The sequence below is a fragment of the Camelina sativa genome, chromosome 17 (assembly GCF_000633955.1).
Source record: "Camelina sativa cultivar DH55 chromosome 17, Cs, whole genome shotgun sequence".
NCBI lineage: Eukaryota > Viridiplantae > Streptophyta > Magnoliopsida > Brassicales > Brassicaceae > Camelina > Camelina sativa.
In genome coordinates this window covers 10,872,816-10,891,880 of record NC_025701.1, presented here as the reverse complement: position 1 = coordinate 10,891,880, position 19,065 = coordinate 10,872,816, and the positions used below count along the sequence as shown (strand labels likewise).

Genomic DNA, 19,065 nt, shown 5'->3' with positions numbered 1-19,065 from the left:
TATGACACTTTTTTAAAAAAAATTGTTCAATATATTGGTTCTCATTATGTGAATTACCCGTTTCAGTTTACATATTATTTCTCGTCTTAATACCATAAATAGAATGGACCTTTTCTCAAAATTTAGTTATTATTTTTTAAAGTATATGCACTTAATTAGTAAATTAAATTACTTAAAAACACACTGGTAAAACATATATTCAGACAAATAATAAACCCTTTTAGGTTGTAAAATTTTAATTGTATAATATTAGAATTTTCCAAAAAAAATACTTGGCCACTCTTTTACGGTGTTTTGTCAATATTTTAGTGTATACGTAGAATATCGCTACTCATACCAAAAATAAACATGATCATCATCTTCATCACGTGGAAAATATTAATTTTTTACAATCCATCCATAATAATCAAGCAAAGCCCGCTTTTGTTGAAAATGTTAAAGTAATTTTTTAATGGGGTGTTAAATCTCGTCCAGTCCAGTCTCATCTCATCCCGTCTCGATCCATCCCGTTAGAAATTTTATGTCCAATAAATTTTTTCTTTTAAATAATTACATAGTAGGTAACATAAATTGTAAAGTTTAATGTTTGTTTTTAAATGGTTGAACAGTATAATTTTAATCTTAATAAAAATTCTTTAATAAATTTGGTTTTATACTTTAATTGACATATCTTATTATCATTTTAACATTGATATATTAAAATAAAAGATTTATATAGTTATTTGTTTAAATAATTGTAAGTTCAGTTTTAACGTATAAAAGTGATAAAATAATTAACCCGTTCTACAACAGTTTTCTATTAATGTTTTTAAAAATAATAATATCATAGAGATAAAACTTATTGTTGTCATATCTACAACTGAATTTTTCTTATTTTTTATTTCATATAATTACGTGATATTTAATGATATACATGTATAATTTTTAAACTAATCAAAATATTTCTCATAGTTTACTTAGGAGTGTTAAATCCAAATATCATATTTCAATTTAATTTTAGTTGGATTATTGCATGTATATAACCTAGACGTATCTATTTTAAAATTGGAAACATGTCTTGTCTTGTCCCGTATCTTCTCGTCTTGTCCCATCCCGTCCCATCCCTTGTTATCTTAATTTTTTGTATCCGGTAATATAATATGGTAATATACGGGTAAGAATTTTTGGTTGTAAATATATTTTAGAAAAATTTTGTTTTAATAAATTTATTAATTTTAAGTTGTAAAACTTATTGATCATGGATTTGCTGGATTATATTTATAGATATATTTATTTGGTATAATATTTATAATACAAAATTTTTGGTGTCACTCTTTTTGACATCTGAAAAATTGATGATCTGAAAATGAATTGTTAGAGAATCATACTTTTGTTTATTGACTCACTTGGTTGTTAATTTGTTATGCGAATATATATATTTATTTGCTTACGATAGATACATGAACTAAAATTTAATAAGTTAATTTGTTACTACAGAAAAATATTATTAATACCCAAGAGATAATAGGGGACAAATATTATTAGTGTTTATAGAACAAATGCACAGACACACTAAGCAGGAAGAAGATAAATTTATTGATAAATTTGCTTAATACATAGTTGACTAAATTTGATATATGATTGGAATGACCAAATTTTTGGCAGAAGTAACATCAAAGGCATCCGTCGCAATTACTATCGGGTGAACATTTGGTGTGACAAAGGTTGAAATAGTTATTTTCGCTCACGACTCACCTTAAATTTTTGGCTCCTCGACTCACACATCCCTGCTTCCACAGTGACAGCATACCTTAAAAATCATATAAACCATAATAATTTAATTTTTTTATATATTATTATAATTAGCAAAAACCTTGTCGACGTTGTTGACGTTTTTTGTTGTTGTGGTCTTCATCTTTATCACCTCTCGGTATATTAGGCTTTTTCATGAATTTTGTCTGCTTATGTTCAAGAGAAATACAAAGAAAAAATAAGAAAGATATAACCTAAACAAAAAAAACTACCAACATAGTTTTAAATAGGAAATGAAACTTAACTACGTTTATGCTTTTTGTTGTCACCTCGTTTGCAATATTTGTTAAAATGTTGGGTTGCTTAGTTAGTTTGTACTTGCCAAATAAAATACTAAAACCACATGCATTCATATAAGATCATTAGAGTTATGTTTCTGTCTAACTATGAAAACATTTGTATATATATGTTTCGATAATTGAAACCGAACCTTTCTAACTCATGGTGTTGGATATTATAATATGGTTGGACCTCGACAGCAACCATTTACCATTTACCAAGTTACCTGCAGACACACAATAACATATTATTAAAGATAATCCGGACAATGTAAAATCATGATTATGTGCTAATGGTTGAATGTCATAACATACAAAAAAAAAAAAAAAAACTGATCTTACTCACCATTTTTTCACATTCGCATATAAGATCAACATCTGTAAATTGCTAATATGATATACGTGGAGTAGGAAGTAAATTGCGAATGTGAGCCGGTGATGGAAGAGTCAGGAATAGGAGAGTATATATAAATTTTTAAATAAGGAGTAGGTTTTCTAATTTTTTTCAATAATTTGCACACGCATTTAATCCAGTTTATCAAATTTGGAACTACTACCAAGTTAAGCGGGATTATGAAAATATATTTTGATAGGTAATTAATGAATTGATTGGATGCAAAGCTATACTACAACAGATTTCCCGAAATTTTAGAGGCATATGGAATCGAATATATATACCATTATAATTTGAGTAAATAGTCAACGTATATATATTGTTAGTTAAAGAATATCTTACGTATATGGAATGAAATCACTCATACGAATCAATCATGAAAATAGGATACGAATTTAATTTGAATAACAAATAAAAGAAAAATCTTATTTACTTTAAAACGTTAAAATATAGAAATTAAAAATGGGAAAGTAGGGAAATATTAGTAACAGCTTACTCAAAAATGCTTGAATCTGTTATGCCTGAAATTTCAGGAAGATAGCTAAATATGAATGATAAAACAACTAATCACGGAATCAGTTATATTCGGGATTTTGAAATTATATACATTCCTATATTTTTGTAAGAAACTCAGATATCAAGATCAAATTTAAAGGTAATATTATGGGAATATAGTAATTTAAATTATATTTGGAAGCATACATGGAAACTATAATATTCATGTTTTGGAAGCATATATGGCAAGTGCTATATTTGATCCGCGTGTTTATCCGTTTAGGATATGAACAAAATTTCGTTTTTACCCTTAATGAAGATATATTATTTGGTTATAACTCCAATGGCATACTCTTGTAATTTTTTACAAAACAAAGGTTTAGTCCATAAACTGTGTTTCAAAATAATAGTAGGGATAGATGCGAATGGTGTATAAAATTCGTAGAGGATTTTTGGGGAGGAAAATAAAGCGACTCAGATGCTTGATTCGACTATCTTATGTGATGGTTCGATGGATCTAGAAACTGCTCAACTACAAAAAGGGGAGATTCTTTACTTGGTTAGATTTTAACACCTTTTTTGCTGATGATTTGAAAGAGATTTGGTTGGTACCAAAAAATTTATAAAAAATTAGCAACGTTGTAGTATCAAACCGTGGTTAAAGTCTAGCCTAGCCTATAATTGATTATTTTCAGTTTGACAAATTTTACCCCCTAACTTCTTTATATAAAAGATTTCGAATGTTTAATACTAATCCCCAAATATTTTTCCAATGGTAGAATGAATATATAGTGAATTACTTGTCGATTTTATCCAACGATTGATATGAATTAGCTTTTGACACACAAAAAAAAGTATGACATGATTAGAGATCTAACCATCTAGTAATAATCTTGCGTCTATACGTTATGCCTTATGCGTGGACATGTCTAATAATATTAACCCCGTTTACGATATTTTGATGTAAGATTTTACTTATGTTACATACAATCTAAATATTTTGATTTTTAGTTATAAATATCTTGAACCAAATAGATAAAATGGATTATCTATTGGATAAGTTCTAGATATTTTGTCAACTCCTAACAAAAACTGCTACAAACATTTTTGCTATGATGTTTTGAAAACTTTGTTAAAACGGTTTTAATAGTGAAATTACTTTTAGTTTAAGTCATATACAAGTTTTTGTTATTTCCAAATAATTTTTATCATCATATCGTATATTGTTGATATAATTTTTCTGCCTTTTACGTACTAGAAATGCCATATTCGTTTTTCAGCCGCTGCGATTAGATCCAACGACCAAAAAACAGTTGTTTAACACATAAATATATGTGGAGAGTCTGTTGAAAGTTGGGCAGAGAGGAGTCACTCGATGTAATAACGGCAACATATAAGGTATGTACACATGTCGCTAAAATAACAACGATTTTTATCTTCATTAATGATGTTACAGACGATCATATTGAGCAACGGTTTTTCTTTGTCTTTGTTATAATTTTTGTCTGCGCCGGAATCGCTATCGTTATTGTAACGATAGACCAACATGGCCAAACTCATAGACTACCATATCATTTTTATACTCACTAGGACCCAATATTGCGGGGTAAGTATTTTAGAAAAAAATAAATTAAAATTTTAAATTTTAAATTATATATTATAAAATTATTTGAAAGTAATATAATAGTTTAAATACATAAATATATTTTCGAAACTGTTAGTAAAAACACAACCATCAAAATGAAAACTTATAATAATAAAAAAAATATTATGACAAAGAGACACAACTAGAAATATGACAAAAAGAAAAATATTTTTTTTCATAATCACTTTGTCATAATATTTTTTGAAGAAATATAGTAAAGAGATACAATTAAAAAACTATTATGACAAAGTGATTCTAACTGACTAAATGCAATTTTTTAATAAATGATTATAGTTATAAAATATATTTAATAATGAGTGAAAATGTATCAACAAAAAATTAAAATTATAATACACACTTTTAAAAAGAAAAATTAAATATAAAAATAGTTTTTTTTATCAAAAGGTTATGATAAATAGCCGTAATTGTAAATTATATATTAAGTTGTGTTAATTTTTTATATTGCTATAATCATTTTTAATAGATAACGTTGAATATTGAATATTAATATTCAAATTATTTAGATACAATATTAAACAGAAAATTTGTTTCAACGAACAATGATTAATTAGTTATTGATGAAGAGACAAATATATAGAATTCAAAAGACATAACTATTTAAATAAATACACCTATTAAAATAAAAAATTGTGATGAAAAAATATGAATAAAATTTAATGAAAATACACAATTCTACAATACACATATACAACCATATAAAAGAGATGAAAATATACAACGAAAAGTTGTAACAGATATTTATTATATTAGTTGCTAATATACTCTTTTTTAATATGTTGTGGAAAAAAAATTCTAAAATTTTAAAAATGCATATAGAGTAATAAATTAAACTATATGACATTTGTATATGTTTCCGGAAAAAAAATGTAAACGAATCTCAACGCCTCACAAGTCACAACAACCAAAAATGTAAATGAACTCTAAAATTCAACCACTCGATTTAGATATAGCTTCAGCTTATCACTTTTAGATGAAGACCCGAAACGAAACTGAAAACGTAGCATACAGCACCTGTGTGTGTGTGTAAGAAGACTTTGTCCGTTAGCCGTTTACTTAGTTAGGAGTTAGGACACAAACAGTCAACGAAGTCTTCGACGATAACACCGCACTCTTCTCTTTCTTTGACTAAATTGAGTCATTAACGTAACCTTCTCCCGTTGTTCAATACGCGTGATTTCGTGAACTTCACTCTTCCCATTAGCTACGACGTGTCATTGTTTTATTTATTTATTTTTTTCAGAAGTGTATTCGTTTTCTACCGACCATTCCAATCTTTTTTTTTTTCTTTTTTGTTAAAGTTATCATAGATTGTGTTTAGTCTCCCTTTTGACTATCTTTTTTTCTTATATAGCTGTGATCTCCCTTTTGCTATGATTATAGTCGGTTTGGTGTATACTTTTCCTTGTTTACAAAAAAAAAAAAAAAAATATATACAAACAAATAGTGTATTAATTTTAAACTCAACACAAGTCTTTAAGACTTAAATTCATCTCAAAAGCCTTTTTTTATGGAGAGGGGTGTTTTTCCAAAGCTTGTTGTCACTATAATTAATACTACTAGTACTAGTAGTACGATTTAGAATACTAGTAACATATGTAGAGCATTGGGAGTATCGGACCATGCAAGAGTTGAAAAAAAATAGAGGAGTTTTTGTCATAATAGCTAAAAAACGAAAGTTTTGTCAGCCAAAGAAGTGAGAATATATTGTGAGGTCTTACTAACTCTAACGCATGTGTAAACATATATAATACTGACCTAAACTTAAATTGCAAAACATAAAATGTTGTTGAAACCACATAAATAATATACTCCGTAGTAGTACTAATAGGAGTGGCCGTTACAACGTTTAATGGATAGTTTTACAGGTGGTCGATGAGTTAAAAAAAAAACAAAAAAACTTTCTCAGTCCTTTATTCCTTCAATGCCACGAGATTGTTGATCCCTAGAACTGATCAACACCACGTCATTTGAAATCTCTGAGTTATTATTAATTAATGAGTTATCTAGAACTTTTTTCTTAAAAATATAAAAGAAATATTTGGACTTTTGTCTTTCGGTCCTATTTATTTTCAAGTTAATAATCCTGATGTCTTTTTGGAGTATAATTTATCTTTAAGGAGTTTTTTTTTAAGCATTTTTCTACATTTCAATATGGATGACTGAAACATGTAACTCCTGTTGGTCAGGAAAATCTCATAAATTGTACTAAATCATCTTCAATTTCAAATCTATAAATACAAATGGATGTTTGCATATATCCAAAAATATTTGGATATCTAAAAAAGTTAGAAATTCAGAATTTTACAATGTCATGATTTTCAGATTCTAATCATGCGATTATATTAAAACAATATTCGAGTATCCAAACTGTAGACAATTAGAAATTTATAACTCACCCTAATAATGTTACTATTTTCAGATGATCTACTCTTGGTATATAAGTGAATAACCAATACTTTCAAATTAATTATGATCCACCAAAATATTGGATGCTAGATTCATGTCAGTCCTAATTCCTAGTCACCATTCTCAAGGCTCGGGGTATCCTCTTCGTCTTAGGAGGTAGGTATTGGATGATCAAAGAAAGATTATTTTAGTATGGTCTCGTGATATATATGTTGACCCTTCTCATAGACTAAAGCTAGGAAAAGAAAACTGAAAATTGAGGCAAAACACATATGTTGCCGAGTCATTATCAACTACGGGTGCATAATGATGGAACAAAGCACAAATCTTTTAACGCAAAACTAACTACAACCTTCTTTTGGGGTCCCAATCCCCGACCCTAATGTTTTGGAATTAATAAAACTACAATCACTTACCCCAAACAAAAAGAAAAGTACATGGCCACTAAAATTTCTCATTTGAACCTATTTTTCTTTTTATAAATAAAATACGAGTTCATAATAATTTGACACACACAGTTACTTTGTATTATTATTATAATGGACCATGAAATCATTAGCATATGAACTGCAATGATGCAGAATCCACTTTGTCTCGTGGGAGACATTTACCAGATTTCGTTAAATTGGTTTTCTTCCTTTTATGTGTTGGGTCATTGTTAGTGGGTACAATTTACCTTATCTATTTTGAACTTCCATTTTAAAAAAATTATCGGAAACATATGTTATTCTTTGAAAACGGGCAAACAAATAACAATGTATTTGAAAATAGCTTGTATGTGGACAAAACTATATATGATTTCATCACAAGACTAACTTAAAAAACTAACTGGTTGTTCGTAAAAGGTTTTATATATGTCTTTGACTCTTTTCATATATATATATATATATATACAAGTGTTGAATTTATCTCCATTTCCACTGTGCCATACTAAAACACATTTTTATTTAGCTCCAACCTTCATTTTCTAACCAAAAAAACAAAAAAATTCCGTCTAGTGTACCTCTTTTACTTACAGACATCTGACCTCTGCTTCATTCGCTCTGTTTTCTATATTGTCTTATAATCGTTTTCGTTTGTCTAAAGGCTTTTTATAGTTCTGTAACGTATGGATATGTTTTCTGGATATATATCAATATAAAACCTTGCAAAAAAGCACATACTATTTTTTTACTGATTTGCATCGTTTATTTATTACTAGTGGTCAAGTCCCCAAAGATTGCATGTAGTAGTAGGTTCGAGAGTTCAGAAATAACGGAAGAAATCGACAATTGTGATCTTAAAATTCTTAATAAATCCAAATATGTCTCTGGTTATCTTCATTTAAAATGTGGATCAGAGAAGATAAGTCAAACTGTCTTCATAATTTAGGACAACCTCTTTTATTATTTCCCCAAAACCTCTTTTATGTAACTGCTTTGCTTATGTGTGCCTAATGGTACTTTTATTCTCCTGTCTCTTTATTCTCTTCACACTACATATATTTTTTTTTTGGAATTTTTTAAAATATGTGAAGAGCACAAATTAATTCTTTTCAAAAATAAGGATCATATGCATCATGCAAACTAGCACACCGACTACGTAATTTTTTTTTTTCTTTTTGATTACGTAATTATTATATCAAAGTGTTTAATACATCTCAGAAGTGTGATAGTAATTGACATTTTTATTAAGCAGTATAAATAAACAGTAGAAGAGTTGAAAATAGACATCTAAAAAAAAGTGTAATAAGAAGAATTTCAATTATTTGACATATTATTATCTTACAATTATTAAGCTTTCGTCTGAAAATAAAACAATAATAGTTTATCACAAAATTTATTCTAGTGCCACTCGCTCGGATCGAAATTCGAAAGTTAGATTCTCTTTTTTTTTTTTTCTTTACCTACTTTAAAAATCACAAGAAATATCAATCCGAATATATCTATCAACATAGTATATGCCTTTACCATATTATTTCTGACTTTTCTCTATCCAAATTATCTCCCTTCATCATACCTTTTCTTTTTAAATATTCTCATCTATTTTTCGTTACTATAATATCACAAAGTGGAAATAAAATAATGTGTCAGAGAGAATCGAACGTCCGTATCAGTATATAGTAAAAAGGTGAAGAAGGTAAAATCCAAAATATTTTTAAGTTCCAAAAACAGAAATTAAAATAAATGACGCGAAAAATACAAATCAGAAATATTAATGCAAGAGAGACACGTGTCGTTAAGGTACCCTACACCAAAGAGACAGCTCTGTTTTCTCTTCTCTACGCCTCAAGGTTCTTCTCTCTTTGAACTATCCATCACTGTGTCTTCTTTGGATAATCCTATATCCTTCTCTTCCTATAAATACCTCTCCACCCTTCCTCTTCCTCCACCACTACAACCACCGCAACAAACCCCCCACTCTCAAAGAAATCTCTTTTTCCTTTTCTTGATTTGTCACAAAAAATATGGTCAGCCATCCGATGGAGAAAGCTGCAAACGGTGTAGGAGCGTTGGAAACGCAGATGGGTGAGTTAGATCAGCCGGAGCGCCTTCGTAAGATCATATCGGTGGCTTCGATAGCAGCCGGTGTACAGTTCGGTTGGGCTTTACAGTTATCTCTGCTGACTCCTTACGTGCAGCTACTCGGAATCCCACATAAATGGGCTTCTCTGATTTGGCTCTGTGGACCAATCTCCGGTATGCTTGTTCAGCCTGTCGTTGGTTACCACAGTGACCGTTGCACGTCCAGATTCGGCCGTCGTCGTCCTTTCATCGTCGCTGGAGCCGGTTTAGTCACCGTTGCTGTTTTCCTTATCGGTTACGCTGCCGATATAGGTCACAGCATGGGTGATCAGCTTAACAAACCGCCGAGAACTCGAGCTATCGCGATTTTCGCTCTCGGGTTTTGGATCCTTGACGTGGCTAACAACACCTTGCAAGGACCCTGCAGAGCTTTCTTGGCTGATCTGTCAGCAGGAAACGCAAAGAAAACGCGAACCGCAAACGCGTTTTTCTCATTTTTCATGGCGGTTGGAAACGTTTTGGGTTACGCGGCGGGGTCTTACAGGAACCTCTACAAAGTCGTGCCTTTCACCATGACCGAGTCATGCGATCTCTACTGCGCGAACCTCAAAACGTGTTTTTTCCTATCCATAACGCTTCTCCTCTTGGTCACTTTCGTATCTCTCTGTTACGTGAAGGAGAAGCCATGGACGCCCGAGCCAACAGCCGATGGGAAAGCCTCGAACGTTCCGTTTTTCGGAGAAATCTTCGGAGCTTTCAAGGAACTAAAAAGACCGATGTGGATGCTTCTTATAGTCACTGCACTGAACTGGATCGCTTGGTTCCCTTTCCTCCTCTTCGACACAGATTGGATGGGCCGTGAGGTGTACGGAGGAAACTCAGACGCAACCGCATCCGCAGCCTCTAAGAAGCTTTACAACGACGGAGTCAGAACTGGTGCTTTGGGGCTTATGCTTAACGCTATTGTTCTTGGTTTCATGTCTCTTGGTGTTGAATGGATTGGTCGGAAACTGGGAGGAGCCAAAAGGCTTTGGGGAATTGTTAACTTCATCCTCGCCATTTGCTTAGCCATGACGGTTCTTGTTACGAAACAGGCCGAGAATTACCGACGAGATCACGGCGGCGCTCATGAAAAACCACCTGGTAACGTCACAGCTGGTGCTTTAACTCTCTTCGCCGTCCTCGGTATTCCCCAAGCCGTAAGTGTCTCTCTCTCTGTTTTTTTTCTACGGTTAGTTTTATTATTATTCATTTAACTAACTATTCTTTATTACTATATCTGATTTGTCGTTATAGTCTCGGAAAGTAACTATATTAACGTAATCTGATATAAATTTTATAATTATTTTTTATTAATTGCAGATTACGTTCAGTATTCCTTTTGCACTAGCTTCCATATTTTCAACCAATTCCGGTGCCGGCCAAGGTAAATTTTTCTTCTTCTATTTAATCTAAAATTACCCTTTTTGTTTTGGATAATCCTAGTCGACAATCTTCTTAAAGTGTTGGGACCTAAAAAAAGCTAAAAAGCATTTAATACGTGCAGATTCGTGTTTATAACTTATTGAGATGATATAAGTAAACCAATGTTGAGCGTCTCACTGACCATATGGAATATATACAAAATACAATTTTTTTTTACCTACCTACGAAAAATTGTAAAATCTTGAATTAAAATTTTTAAACTAAAGATTTGTGTTTTTTCCTTCCACAGGACTTTCCCTAGGTGTTCTGAATCTGGCCATTGTCGTCCCTCAGGTTAGACCGTTTAAAAACAGTTTTACTTATATATCCATTTAGAAAGAAAAAAATGTTAATGACTAATATAAGTTTTTTGGTTGGTTAAAATATTAGATGGTGGTATCTGTGGGAGGTGGACCATTCGATGAACTATTCGGTGGTGGAAACATTCCGGCGTTTGTGTTAGGAGCCATTGCGGCAGCGGTGAGTGGCATATTGGCGTTAACGGTGTTGCCTTCACCGCCACCTGATGCTCCTGCGTTCAAAGCTACTATGGGTTTTCATTGAATTTTAGCAGTGCTTCATTGGCTCTCTTTCTCTCATAAAACAGTAGTATTGTGCAAATCCTACATAAAGAAGAAAAAAAGAAAAAAGGAAGTTGAAACTCAATGGGTTGGTTTGTATTTTACCTAAACCCCCTATGTTCCTTTTTTTTTTTTTTTTGTAACTGAAGTTTAAGTTTGGAGTATATTTTACTCTTTTTTTTGTTGTTTTGGTTACCTTCAAGGCTTCAATATTACGACTTCAATGTTTCGGTATTACTACCTCATATATAATCTGCAAAAAGAATATGTAAAGATCTCAAACATTTTTTTAACAAAGAAAAACAACGATCTAAAAAACAATTTCATATGTAATTGAGTTGATTACTTATTTCACAAAATTATTTGTTCATAAGAAAGACTTACAAATAATACCTTTACATTTTAGTACATATGTTAAATATATATATAATTAAAAACGATGAAATAAGAGCATTCTCCATTTTGTTTTTAGCATATATATTTGTCTATAGACAATGTATTTGTTTTCAACATTTGTTAACCTCATTTTCCCATTCCCAATGGTTAAACTAGCTAGGGTTATGAGATAACTTGATCAAAATGTACATAGTTGGTAAGCTTATTGGTCAAAAATTAAAAGTCTGATACGCCTTCTTCTCCAAAGTAGGATAATTAAGTTTGGAATTTTTTTTTTAAAGTACAATTAAAAGTACATTCTTTTACGTTTTTAGATGTAATATCAAAAAAACGTATCTAATGAAGTTTGAAGGAGCTTCTAAATTATTTGTTAAGGTTCTTCCTAACTAGTACGAAAAAATTATAAACACATTTTTTTTCCTTTAGATATATACTTTAAAAAAAAAAACCATAAAATGTAAGAGATTGGACAAAAAAAAAAAAACGACCAAAGTGAGAGAGTACCTTAGTTTTATCGTCATAAGCGAATACAAAAGCTTCAAGACTTATAAAGCTAAAGTTTGTGTCTAGGATGAACTAAAGTGGCAACATGTCTTTTTGATGAGTGTAACAAATTAAGCAGCACAAAATGTTACAGTTCTATAGAAAATATCTCATGAATTGTATCTTGATTTGGTCATTATTGGCTTATCCTCTATAAGTAGTGCCTTATCAATAAGATAACCGAATGATGAAATAATGTAGATTTAAACCGGAATGGACTAAACCGGAAAATTGGAAGAGCAAACGTGGGCCTTATCTTCTTCTATCATCTTCTTGAGCAAACACAACACTCTCTCCTCTCACAGTACGATTTTGATTCCCAGGCTTCTGAGATTAATCATCTCATCGAAAGACCAAAAAAAAAGGTTCAGTGACCCTTATGTTCGAATCGAACATGCTTCTCCATACACTATCTTCTTCGTCTCCTCCAATCCACCGTCTCTATCTTCACCATTCTCAGATTCTCCCTTCTTCTGGATCACCCAAGAAGATTTCTCTTCAGGTAAACACTCCACGTTGCTCTCTTCCCCATCATCAGCCATAGTTTTTAGACTTAGTTTTATTCTAGGGCTTCCTCTGTTTTTGTTTTCCTCATTTGAGGATCTTAATTTGTAATTGTTCTTTAAGACTCTTTTAAAAATCCATTGGTATGTGAAACGGTACTATGTGTTTAGTGGAATCTGAACAAGAACGGATTCAAAAATTTACCCTTTAGTTAGCTTTACATAGTGGTGGGATGATGAGAACTTGCTAATCTTCCTCCATGTTTTTGAACTTGTGGATGAAGGCAGATACATGGAAGGACTTTGGCCATTCGATCTTTTCATGGTACTTCACTTCTCTCTTCTTCTCTCCCTGCTTAAAGTTCCATACTTTTCTTTACATTTACTCTGTAGCAAAACATAGGCCTGTTTTTTGGGGAGGGGGTTTTGCAAAAGTTGAGGACTTTAATCTCTTAAATAGTCTTAAATCCATTGGCACATGAAACTGTTTTCCAAATTCTAGTTTTTGATATGTATACTATTAAATTCTAGTTGTGATTCAACCAGATTTGATGGATTCAGATGTCTTTGTATTCTCACCATATGTGGATCTCTTCTGCAGAAATTTCTGCTAGAGGCTTACCAGCTTTGAACAAAGCTTCCTTGAAGAAGCTACCAATCAAAGGATCCAGCTTTCTGCTGGGGCAGAGCATGTTGATGATTTCTGCTCATCCACAGTTGGCAGCAGCAGCAGAAATCATAAAGCCTGAACCGATTTACGAAGTTGGGGAGTTATTTGAACTTAGTATTCAGCTTTCTTACTTGCTGTTACTATTGGGTTTACTTGGAGTTGGTACTTTCTATGTGATTCGTCAAGTACTTGTGCGTAGAGAACTTGACCTCTCTGCTAAAGAATTGCAGGTATTTTGCATTCACAACTATTTACCAGACAATATGTGATCCAAGTAGTAACCTTTGTGGTAGTAAAACAGTAGGATAAGTAACTGAGATGAAAGAGTCTAGAGAGGGAAGAATAGAATTTAAGAAATAATATTGATGTCTCTCATATCATTGGCTGTCTCTATGCTTGCCCTACTTGTTTGTTAAATTGATCAAATTTGAATGTTATGGTTCTAATATATAACCTGAAGGAGCAAGTTAGGAGTGGTGATGCAAGTGCAACAGAGCTCTTGGAGCTCGGTGCAGTGATGCTGAGAAGGAAATTTTACCCTGCAGCCAACAAGTTTTTGCAACAAGCCATCCAGAAATGGGACGGTGATGATCAAGATCTTGCCCAGGTAATGTAGTTCTTAAAACACACATACCATATCCAGCAAGTACGAGAACCAATTGACACTATACATACAATTCTCGAGACAGGTCTATAACGCTCTTGGAGTGAGTTATGTCCGAGAGGATAAACTCGACAAAGGAATCGCTCAGTTTGAAATGGCGGTGAAGCTGCAGCCAGGTTATGTAACGGCTTGGAACAACCTTGGGGATGCGTATGAGAAGAAAAAAGAGTTGCCGTTGGCGTTGAAAGCGTTTGAAGAGGTTTTGTTGTTTGATCCGAACAACAAGGTGGCTCGGCCACGGCGAGATGGGTTAAAAGATCGTGTGAAGCTCTATAAAGGCGTTGTGGCTGTTAAGTCTAAGAAACGGTGACGGCTAAAGCAAGAAGCAAACTCGAACCAAGAGCTGTTGGTCTCTCTCCCTCTTGTCTTTTTTTTTGGTTTGGTAATATGTAACTGTAAGGGAGATTTTATGTTAATATGATAATGAAACTTTGTTGTTTCGTTTTGTGTTAATGGAAATAGAATGCCTAAATTATTTGATCGAGTGTATTTAATACGACGTCTAAAACTTGGTAACCAATAAAATCACTCATTTTATTATTCAGAATCGATACAAACTTTTTAGTTGAATACTATAATAGTATAATGTAAACATAACGGAAATAAAGCTCACTTCACACATGCAATAATAACAATAGAAGTAACATAATTAGAAAATGAACACATATAATTTAGAGTTTTGAAGTCTTAAGGACACTTGAGTTTATTGCCATGAGTACGTAGATTGGCATAGCAAGGACATGCTGCTGTGTTGCCGGAGGTTCCCGGCGGCACACACTGACACTTGGCACAGCAACTTCCACAAGCTCTGTAGCACACTTTCTTCCTCGATGTCTCACTGCATCTCCTTGCGCATGCATGCCCACAATCTATAAAATTGGATCATCAAATGATGAAAACTTGTGGAACATTTTAAGAAAACTGAAAACAGAGGATGGAAGTGTTGAAAGAGCAGACTAACTGAAGCGTGGACGATGGTGTGTTCTCTTAAACGCTGCCGTCTGGTTCTCGTCGTTCGTCTGAAACTATTAATTAGCAACAAGAAGATTACTAAGTTTAACTCTCTGAAAAGTCTGTTTGATATGGTTTATTACCTGAGAAGCAGAGGATGTTTCAGCAGCGTTGCTTGATGATGAAGATAACTCTGCAAGTGCCTGTGAAGACCAGAGAGATTTTTATTTTATATTTTTGTTTGGTTTGTTCGTAAGAGAGAGAAGCTAATCTTGAAAATGGTTTGTAACAGTTTACCTGAGAAAGCAGAAGATAAGAGATGATCATCACAAAAGCCACCACATTCATCTTCTTCATCTTTCTTGGTCAGTGTTTTTAGAGGTTTTGAAGTAGTGTTTGAATATAGGAGGAGCTGTGAATGATTCTTTATATAGATACATTTCAGATATTTTTTTCCTCTCTTTTTTTTTGTTTTGTTTTTTTGTTTTTGTTTTTTTGTTCCATGTTGGATAGAGATCACATGCATGGACTTTCATCGCTGGACAAAACATAATTCACAGGTTTTTGTTTGGATAAATCACAGATTATAGATTGTGTTTTGCTGTAAAGTGTTGGGAGTTTGATGCAAACAGTTTTGATTGGTGCCCCTTTTATGAAGGACTAATTAGTATGCATGGAAGGGAAGAAAATTCAAACCTAGTTCAGTGAATTATAAATCAATTTGTTACGTATAAATGAGATAATTTTGACATTTACAGATATGAGATGGATGTTATATTATAATGTATTTTCAATACGTAATTAATTTGTGTGACTTCACTGATTTGATGACACACTTGTGGATGTGGAGGAGACAAAGGTGCTTCAATCTGTAATCTGTATGAAGAAAGTTAATGTGTCTTAATGATTTGTTTGTCATAGAGTGTTTACAGCTGTCTCGTAGTTCATCAGACATAGAGAGATAGCTGAAGGAAATGCAGACGCCGTACGTGTGTGACGTTTAAATACAAATCGCAATATTATTGTTATTTTTCTGTTTTATACGTATACAAACGTCACTCAACATGTGTGTGGCGTCACGCACATGAAACTTCGGATAACAGTATCGAATAAACTACTTAGAATCTTAGATGATTTATTTGGGTTTGTGTTGGTGTTTTAAAGATTATACAGATTTTACATTTTAGATGTTATAGTATGAGAACAGAAACGCAAACGTAAATCTCGTTTTTGTTTTCTTCCTAACAATATGCTAGGTTAGGTTGTCTTGTCTGTCTCTACGGGGAAAAAATAGTTTTCATGAGGAGAAAAGCTAAAGTTTCATGCAGAAAAAAAAACTAAGACAAGTCAAACTAATGCAAATTGCTATGGAGACATTAATTGTGAGGGAGAAAGGGAAAACGACACGAGAGGAGACATCAAATTAATGATGGTTGTTGATTAAAAAGGGCTTATAAAGAACCAATGACAAATATGTATTATTTTCCTCAAAATGGGTCAGATCCAATAAGTGGCATTCTTCATGAAGCCCATCTAGATTAGATAAATTTTATTATTTTATAATCTACTTTGTCAATTCCAATAAGAAGTTTTGACTATAGGTTATTTTTTTTTTTCACTGAACGGATTATATTGATAAAGTTCAGAAAGATTACAAATTACAAGATAAAAGATGAGAATAAAATTACAGAAACACAATGATCTTTCCATAACCTAGTTGAGAAAATGATTTTACCGATACATTGCTTAAGCCAAAAACATCTTGTCTCGGGACTGAATTAGTCCTCGAAAAACCATAAGGATTTCCGACATACTAACGGGCTTCAACACAAATGGCCATAACAAGAGAATGGAACTTGGCTTTCTCCGCATAAGATGCATCTTTCTCTATAAGTGCTTTGTCAAGGGTCTCCCGGGATGTAACCGTAAGATAATCGAACCCACTTGAACCTTTCAACGCCACAGAGAACAAGTAATTAAGCTAAAACAAGCCTTAATTCTAAATGTTCTAAACCAAGCACAAACCAAAGCTCAATCCCCTAACTAACAAAGATATATAGTCGAGGATGAGAAACTTAGCCTAAACAACAGAGACTACAGCCCATAAAAGAAATCTACAGAACCTGAGCAACTAATGATACCAGATCTTAGGCGGTTACAATCTGATCAGAGTAAACAGGAGACCCAAGAAGGAAGACAATAGGGACTAAAATCTCCTGTGCCCTTTGACCAAAAGTCATATTCGCTGCTACCCTCCTGTATTCTAAGTATCCTTTGACAATTTGTTGACCAATTTGTATCATTTTTGCCCCTGAAAAATAATAAATAAATTAAATAAAAAAGAAAAGAAAAAACATGTGGAGCCCACCAACTCCAATCGGGACCCAATCCCACCAGCATCCTCCCCTCCAATCGGGATTTCTCTTTTTTCATTCTCTACTGGACGTCCTTTTCTATTTTACTGGATTCAATTAGAACTCGGATCCTATCCCAGAGCAGAAGATTAAAGCTGAGGTGATTTCTTATCCTTTTTGTTTTCATTATACCCGTTTATAATATATAAAAGTTGTTGTTGTGTTGTTTGTCCTTAATATAACAATTAGGGGGACGTATATTGTGTGGAGATTTAGGAATAAGATTTAGCTTGAATGCTCATAGGGTTTATTCTCAATTGTAATAATAGTCGATATGGGTTAGATTTTGTTGATACTACGTGAATTTATACAGTTCAATCGAGCTGAATCATAAGGTTTTTTTTCTGAAATTAGTAGTTTCGATGTAGTACAGCTGGTAGATTTGGTACAACTTATAAGGGTACAACTGTTATTACTTGGTATACCTGATACGGGTACAACTAATATGACTGGGTATACTAGATATGGATGCAGCTGGTAATACTTGATATACCTGATACATGTACAACTGGTAATACTTGGTATACCTGATACAAGTACAACTGGTAATACTTGGTATACCTGATACAAGTACAAATGGTATAACTAGGTACAACTTGGTAATACTATTTACATGACAGAGATGATAATGTGATCTTTTATTGTATTTCAGGTAACAATAAATAATAATCATCGATCATCATTATTTATGATTATGGGGGACATTATGCAACAAACGGAAATGAACTAAGATGGAAATCAAGAGGAAAAGTTCATAAAAAAGGATTCTATCAGCGGGAGAACATGGATGCAAGAAAAAGAAAAATTCGAATAGGAGTTGGTTTGATAGTGAGGGTTCTCAGGCATAATTGTTTTTTTTAAGTAGTATCTTGTTTGGACAACTAAGTAAACCTTTTTTCTTTATGGTACAACTTGACCAAATTGAATTTGTTTTCTGTTATATTAACATGCGGTTGTCTTACTTAAAAAGAACAACATTTTTAGTTGATTTATCAAAAAAATAAGTACATATAATATAAGTTTTACTTAAAAATAACAACATTTTTAGTTGATTTATCAAAAAAATAAGTACATTTTGCAATAATATACAATTTTGTTTTACAATTATGATACTTGTAGAAAACTATCAACAAAAATAATTTAATAACAATACATACATAAAAATAATTTACTTTAACATTTTCATTATAGAATTCATTGTATTCTAGATTTATCATGAAACACCTTATACTTTAAAGGTTACTTCCTCATTGTAAACTACATATAATTACAAAAGCTAGAAAATTTTTGTTTGACAACATATAATTGCATGTACATGTGCCAAATATACATTAATTAACTAAAA

General features: G+C 32.2%; 3 protein-coding genes across 5 annotated transcripts; 2 read left to right on the top strand and 1 right to left on the bottom strand.

Moving 5' to 3' along the window:
* LOC104756617 (sucrose transport protein SUC2) lies at positions 9,389–11,816 on the top strand. Its single transcript, XM_010479231.2, has 4 exons — positions 9,389–10,733; positions 10,897–10,960; positions 11,249–11,292; positions 11,389–11,816. The coding sequence occupies exons 1-4, from the start codon at positions 9,477–9,479 to the stop codon at positions 11,560–11,562; spliced, it is 1,539 nt and encodes a 512-aa protein (XP_010477533.1). The 5' UTR covers positions 9,389–9,476; the 3' UTR covers positions 11,563–11,816.
* On the top strand, positions 12,734–14,835 carry LOC104756616 (uncharacterized protein ycf37). 2 transcript variants are annotated; one of them, XM_010479229.1, is made up of 5 exons: positions 12,734–13,020; positions 13,310–13,346; positions 13,623–13,921; positions 14,152–14,298; positions 14,381–14,835. In XM_010479229.1, the coding sequence occupies exons 1-5, from the start codon at positions 12,898–12,900 to the stop codon at positions 14,663–14,665; spliced, it is 891 nt and encodes a 296-aa protein (XP_010477531.1). In that variant the 5' UTR covers positions 12,734–12,897; the 3' UTR covers positions 14,666–14,835. The 2 variants fall into 2 exon arrangements, with proteins under 2 accessions (XP_010477531.1, XP_010477532.1); XM_010479230.2 differs by having other exon boundaries at positions 12,934–13,020; positions 13,306–13,346.
* LOC104756615 (gibberellin-regulated protein 9) lies at positions 14,869–15,715 on the bottom strand. 2 transcript variants are annotated; one of them, XM_010479226.1, is made up of 4 exons: positions 15,604–15,715; positions 15,450–15,509; positions 15,317–15,380; positions 14,869–15,224 (listed from the first exon to the last, which is right to left on the bottom strand). In XM_010479226.1, exons 1-4 carry the CDS (start codon positions 15,661–15,663, stop codon positions 15,043–15,045), a joined length of 366 nt encoding a protein of 121 aa, XP_010477528.1. In that variant the 5' UTR covers positions 15,664–15,715; the 3' UTR covers positions 14,869–15,042. The 2 variants fall into 2 exon arrangements, with proteins under 2 accessions (XP_010477528.1, XP_010477530.1); XM_010479228.1 differs by having other exon boundaries at positions 15,317–15,374.

What these genes read in the sequence shown, in the direction of transcription:
- LOC104756617 (XM_010479231.2), top strand. Translation starts at nt 9,477, where the DNA reads ATGGTCAGCCATCCGATGGAGAAAGCTGCAAACGGTGTAGGAGCGTTG. An exon ending in CAATTCCGGTGCCGGCCAAG is followed by an intron (nt 10,961 to 11,248) that starts GTAAATTTTTCT and finishes TTCCTTCCACAG; the next exon opens with GACTTTCCCTAGGTGTTCTG. An exon ending in TGGCCATTGTCGTCCCTCAG is followed by an intron (nt 11,293 to 11,388) that starts GTTAGACCGTTT and finishes TTAAAATATTAG; the next exon opens with ATGGTGGTATCTGTGGGAGG.
- LOC104756616 (XM_010479229.1), top strand. Translation starts at nt 12,898, where the DNA reads ATGTTCGAATCGAACATGCTTCTCCATACACTATCTTCTTCGTCTCCT. An exon ending in CCAAGAAGATTTCTCTTCAG is followed by an intron (nt 13,021 to 13,309) that starts GTAAACACTCCA and finishes GGATGAAGGCAG; the next exon opens with ATACATGGAAGGACTTTGGC. An exon ending in TCTCTGCTAAAGAATTGCAG is followed by an intron (nt 13,922 to 14,151) that starts GTATTTTGCATT and finishes TATAACCTGAAG; the next exon opens with GAGCAAGTTAGGAGTGGTGA.
- LOC104756615 (XM_010479226.1), bottom strand. Translation starts at nt 15,663, where the DNA reads ATGAAGAAGATGAATGTGGTGGCTTTTGTGATGATCATCTCTTATCTT. An exon ending in CTTATCTTCTGCTTTCTCAG is followed by an intron (nt 15,510 to 15,603) that starts GTAAACTGTTAC and finishes TGGTCTTCACAG; the next exon opens with GCACTTGCAGAGTTATCTTC. An exon ending in ACACCATCGTCCACGCTTCA is followed by an intron (nt 15,225 to 15,316) that starts GTTAGTCTGCTC and finishes CCAATTTTATAG; the next exon opens with ATTGTGGGCATGCATGCGCA.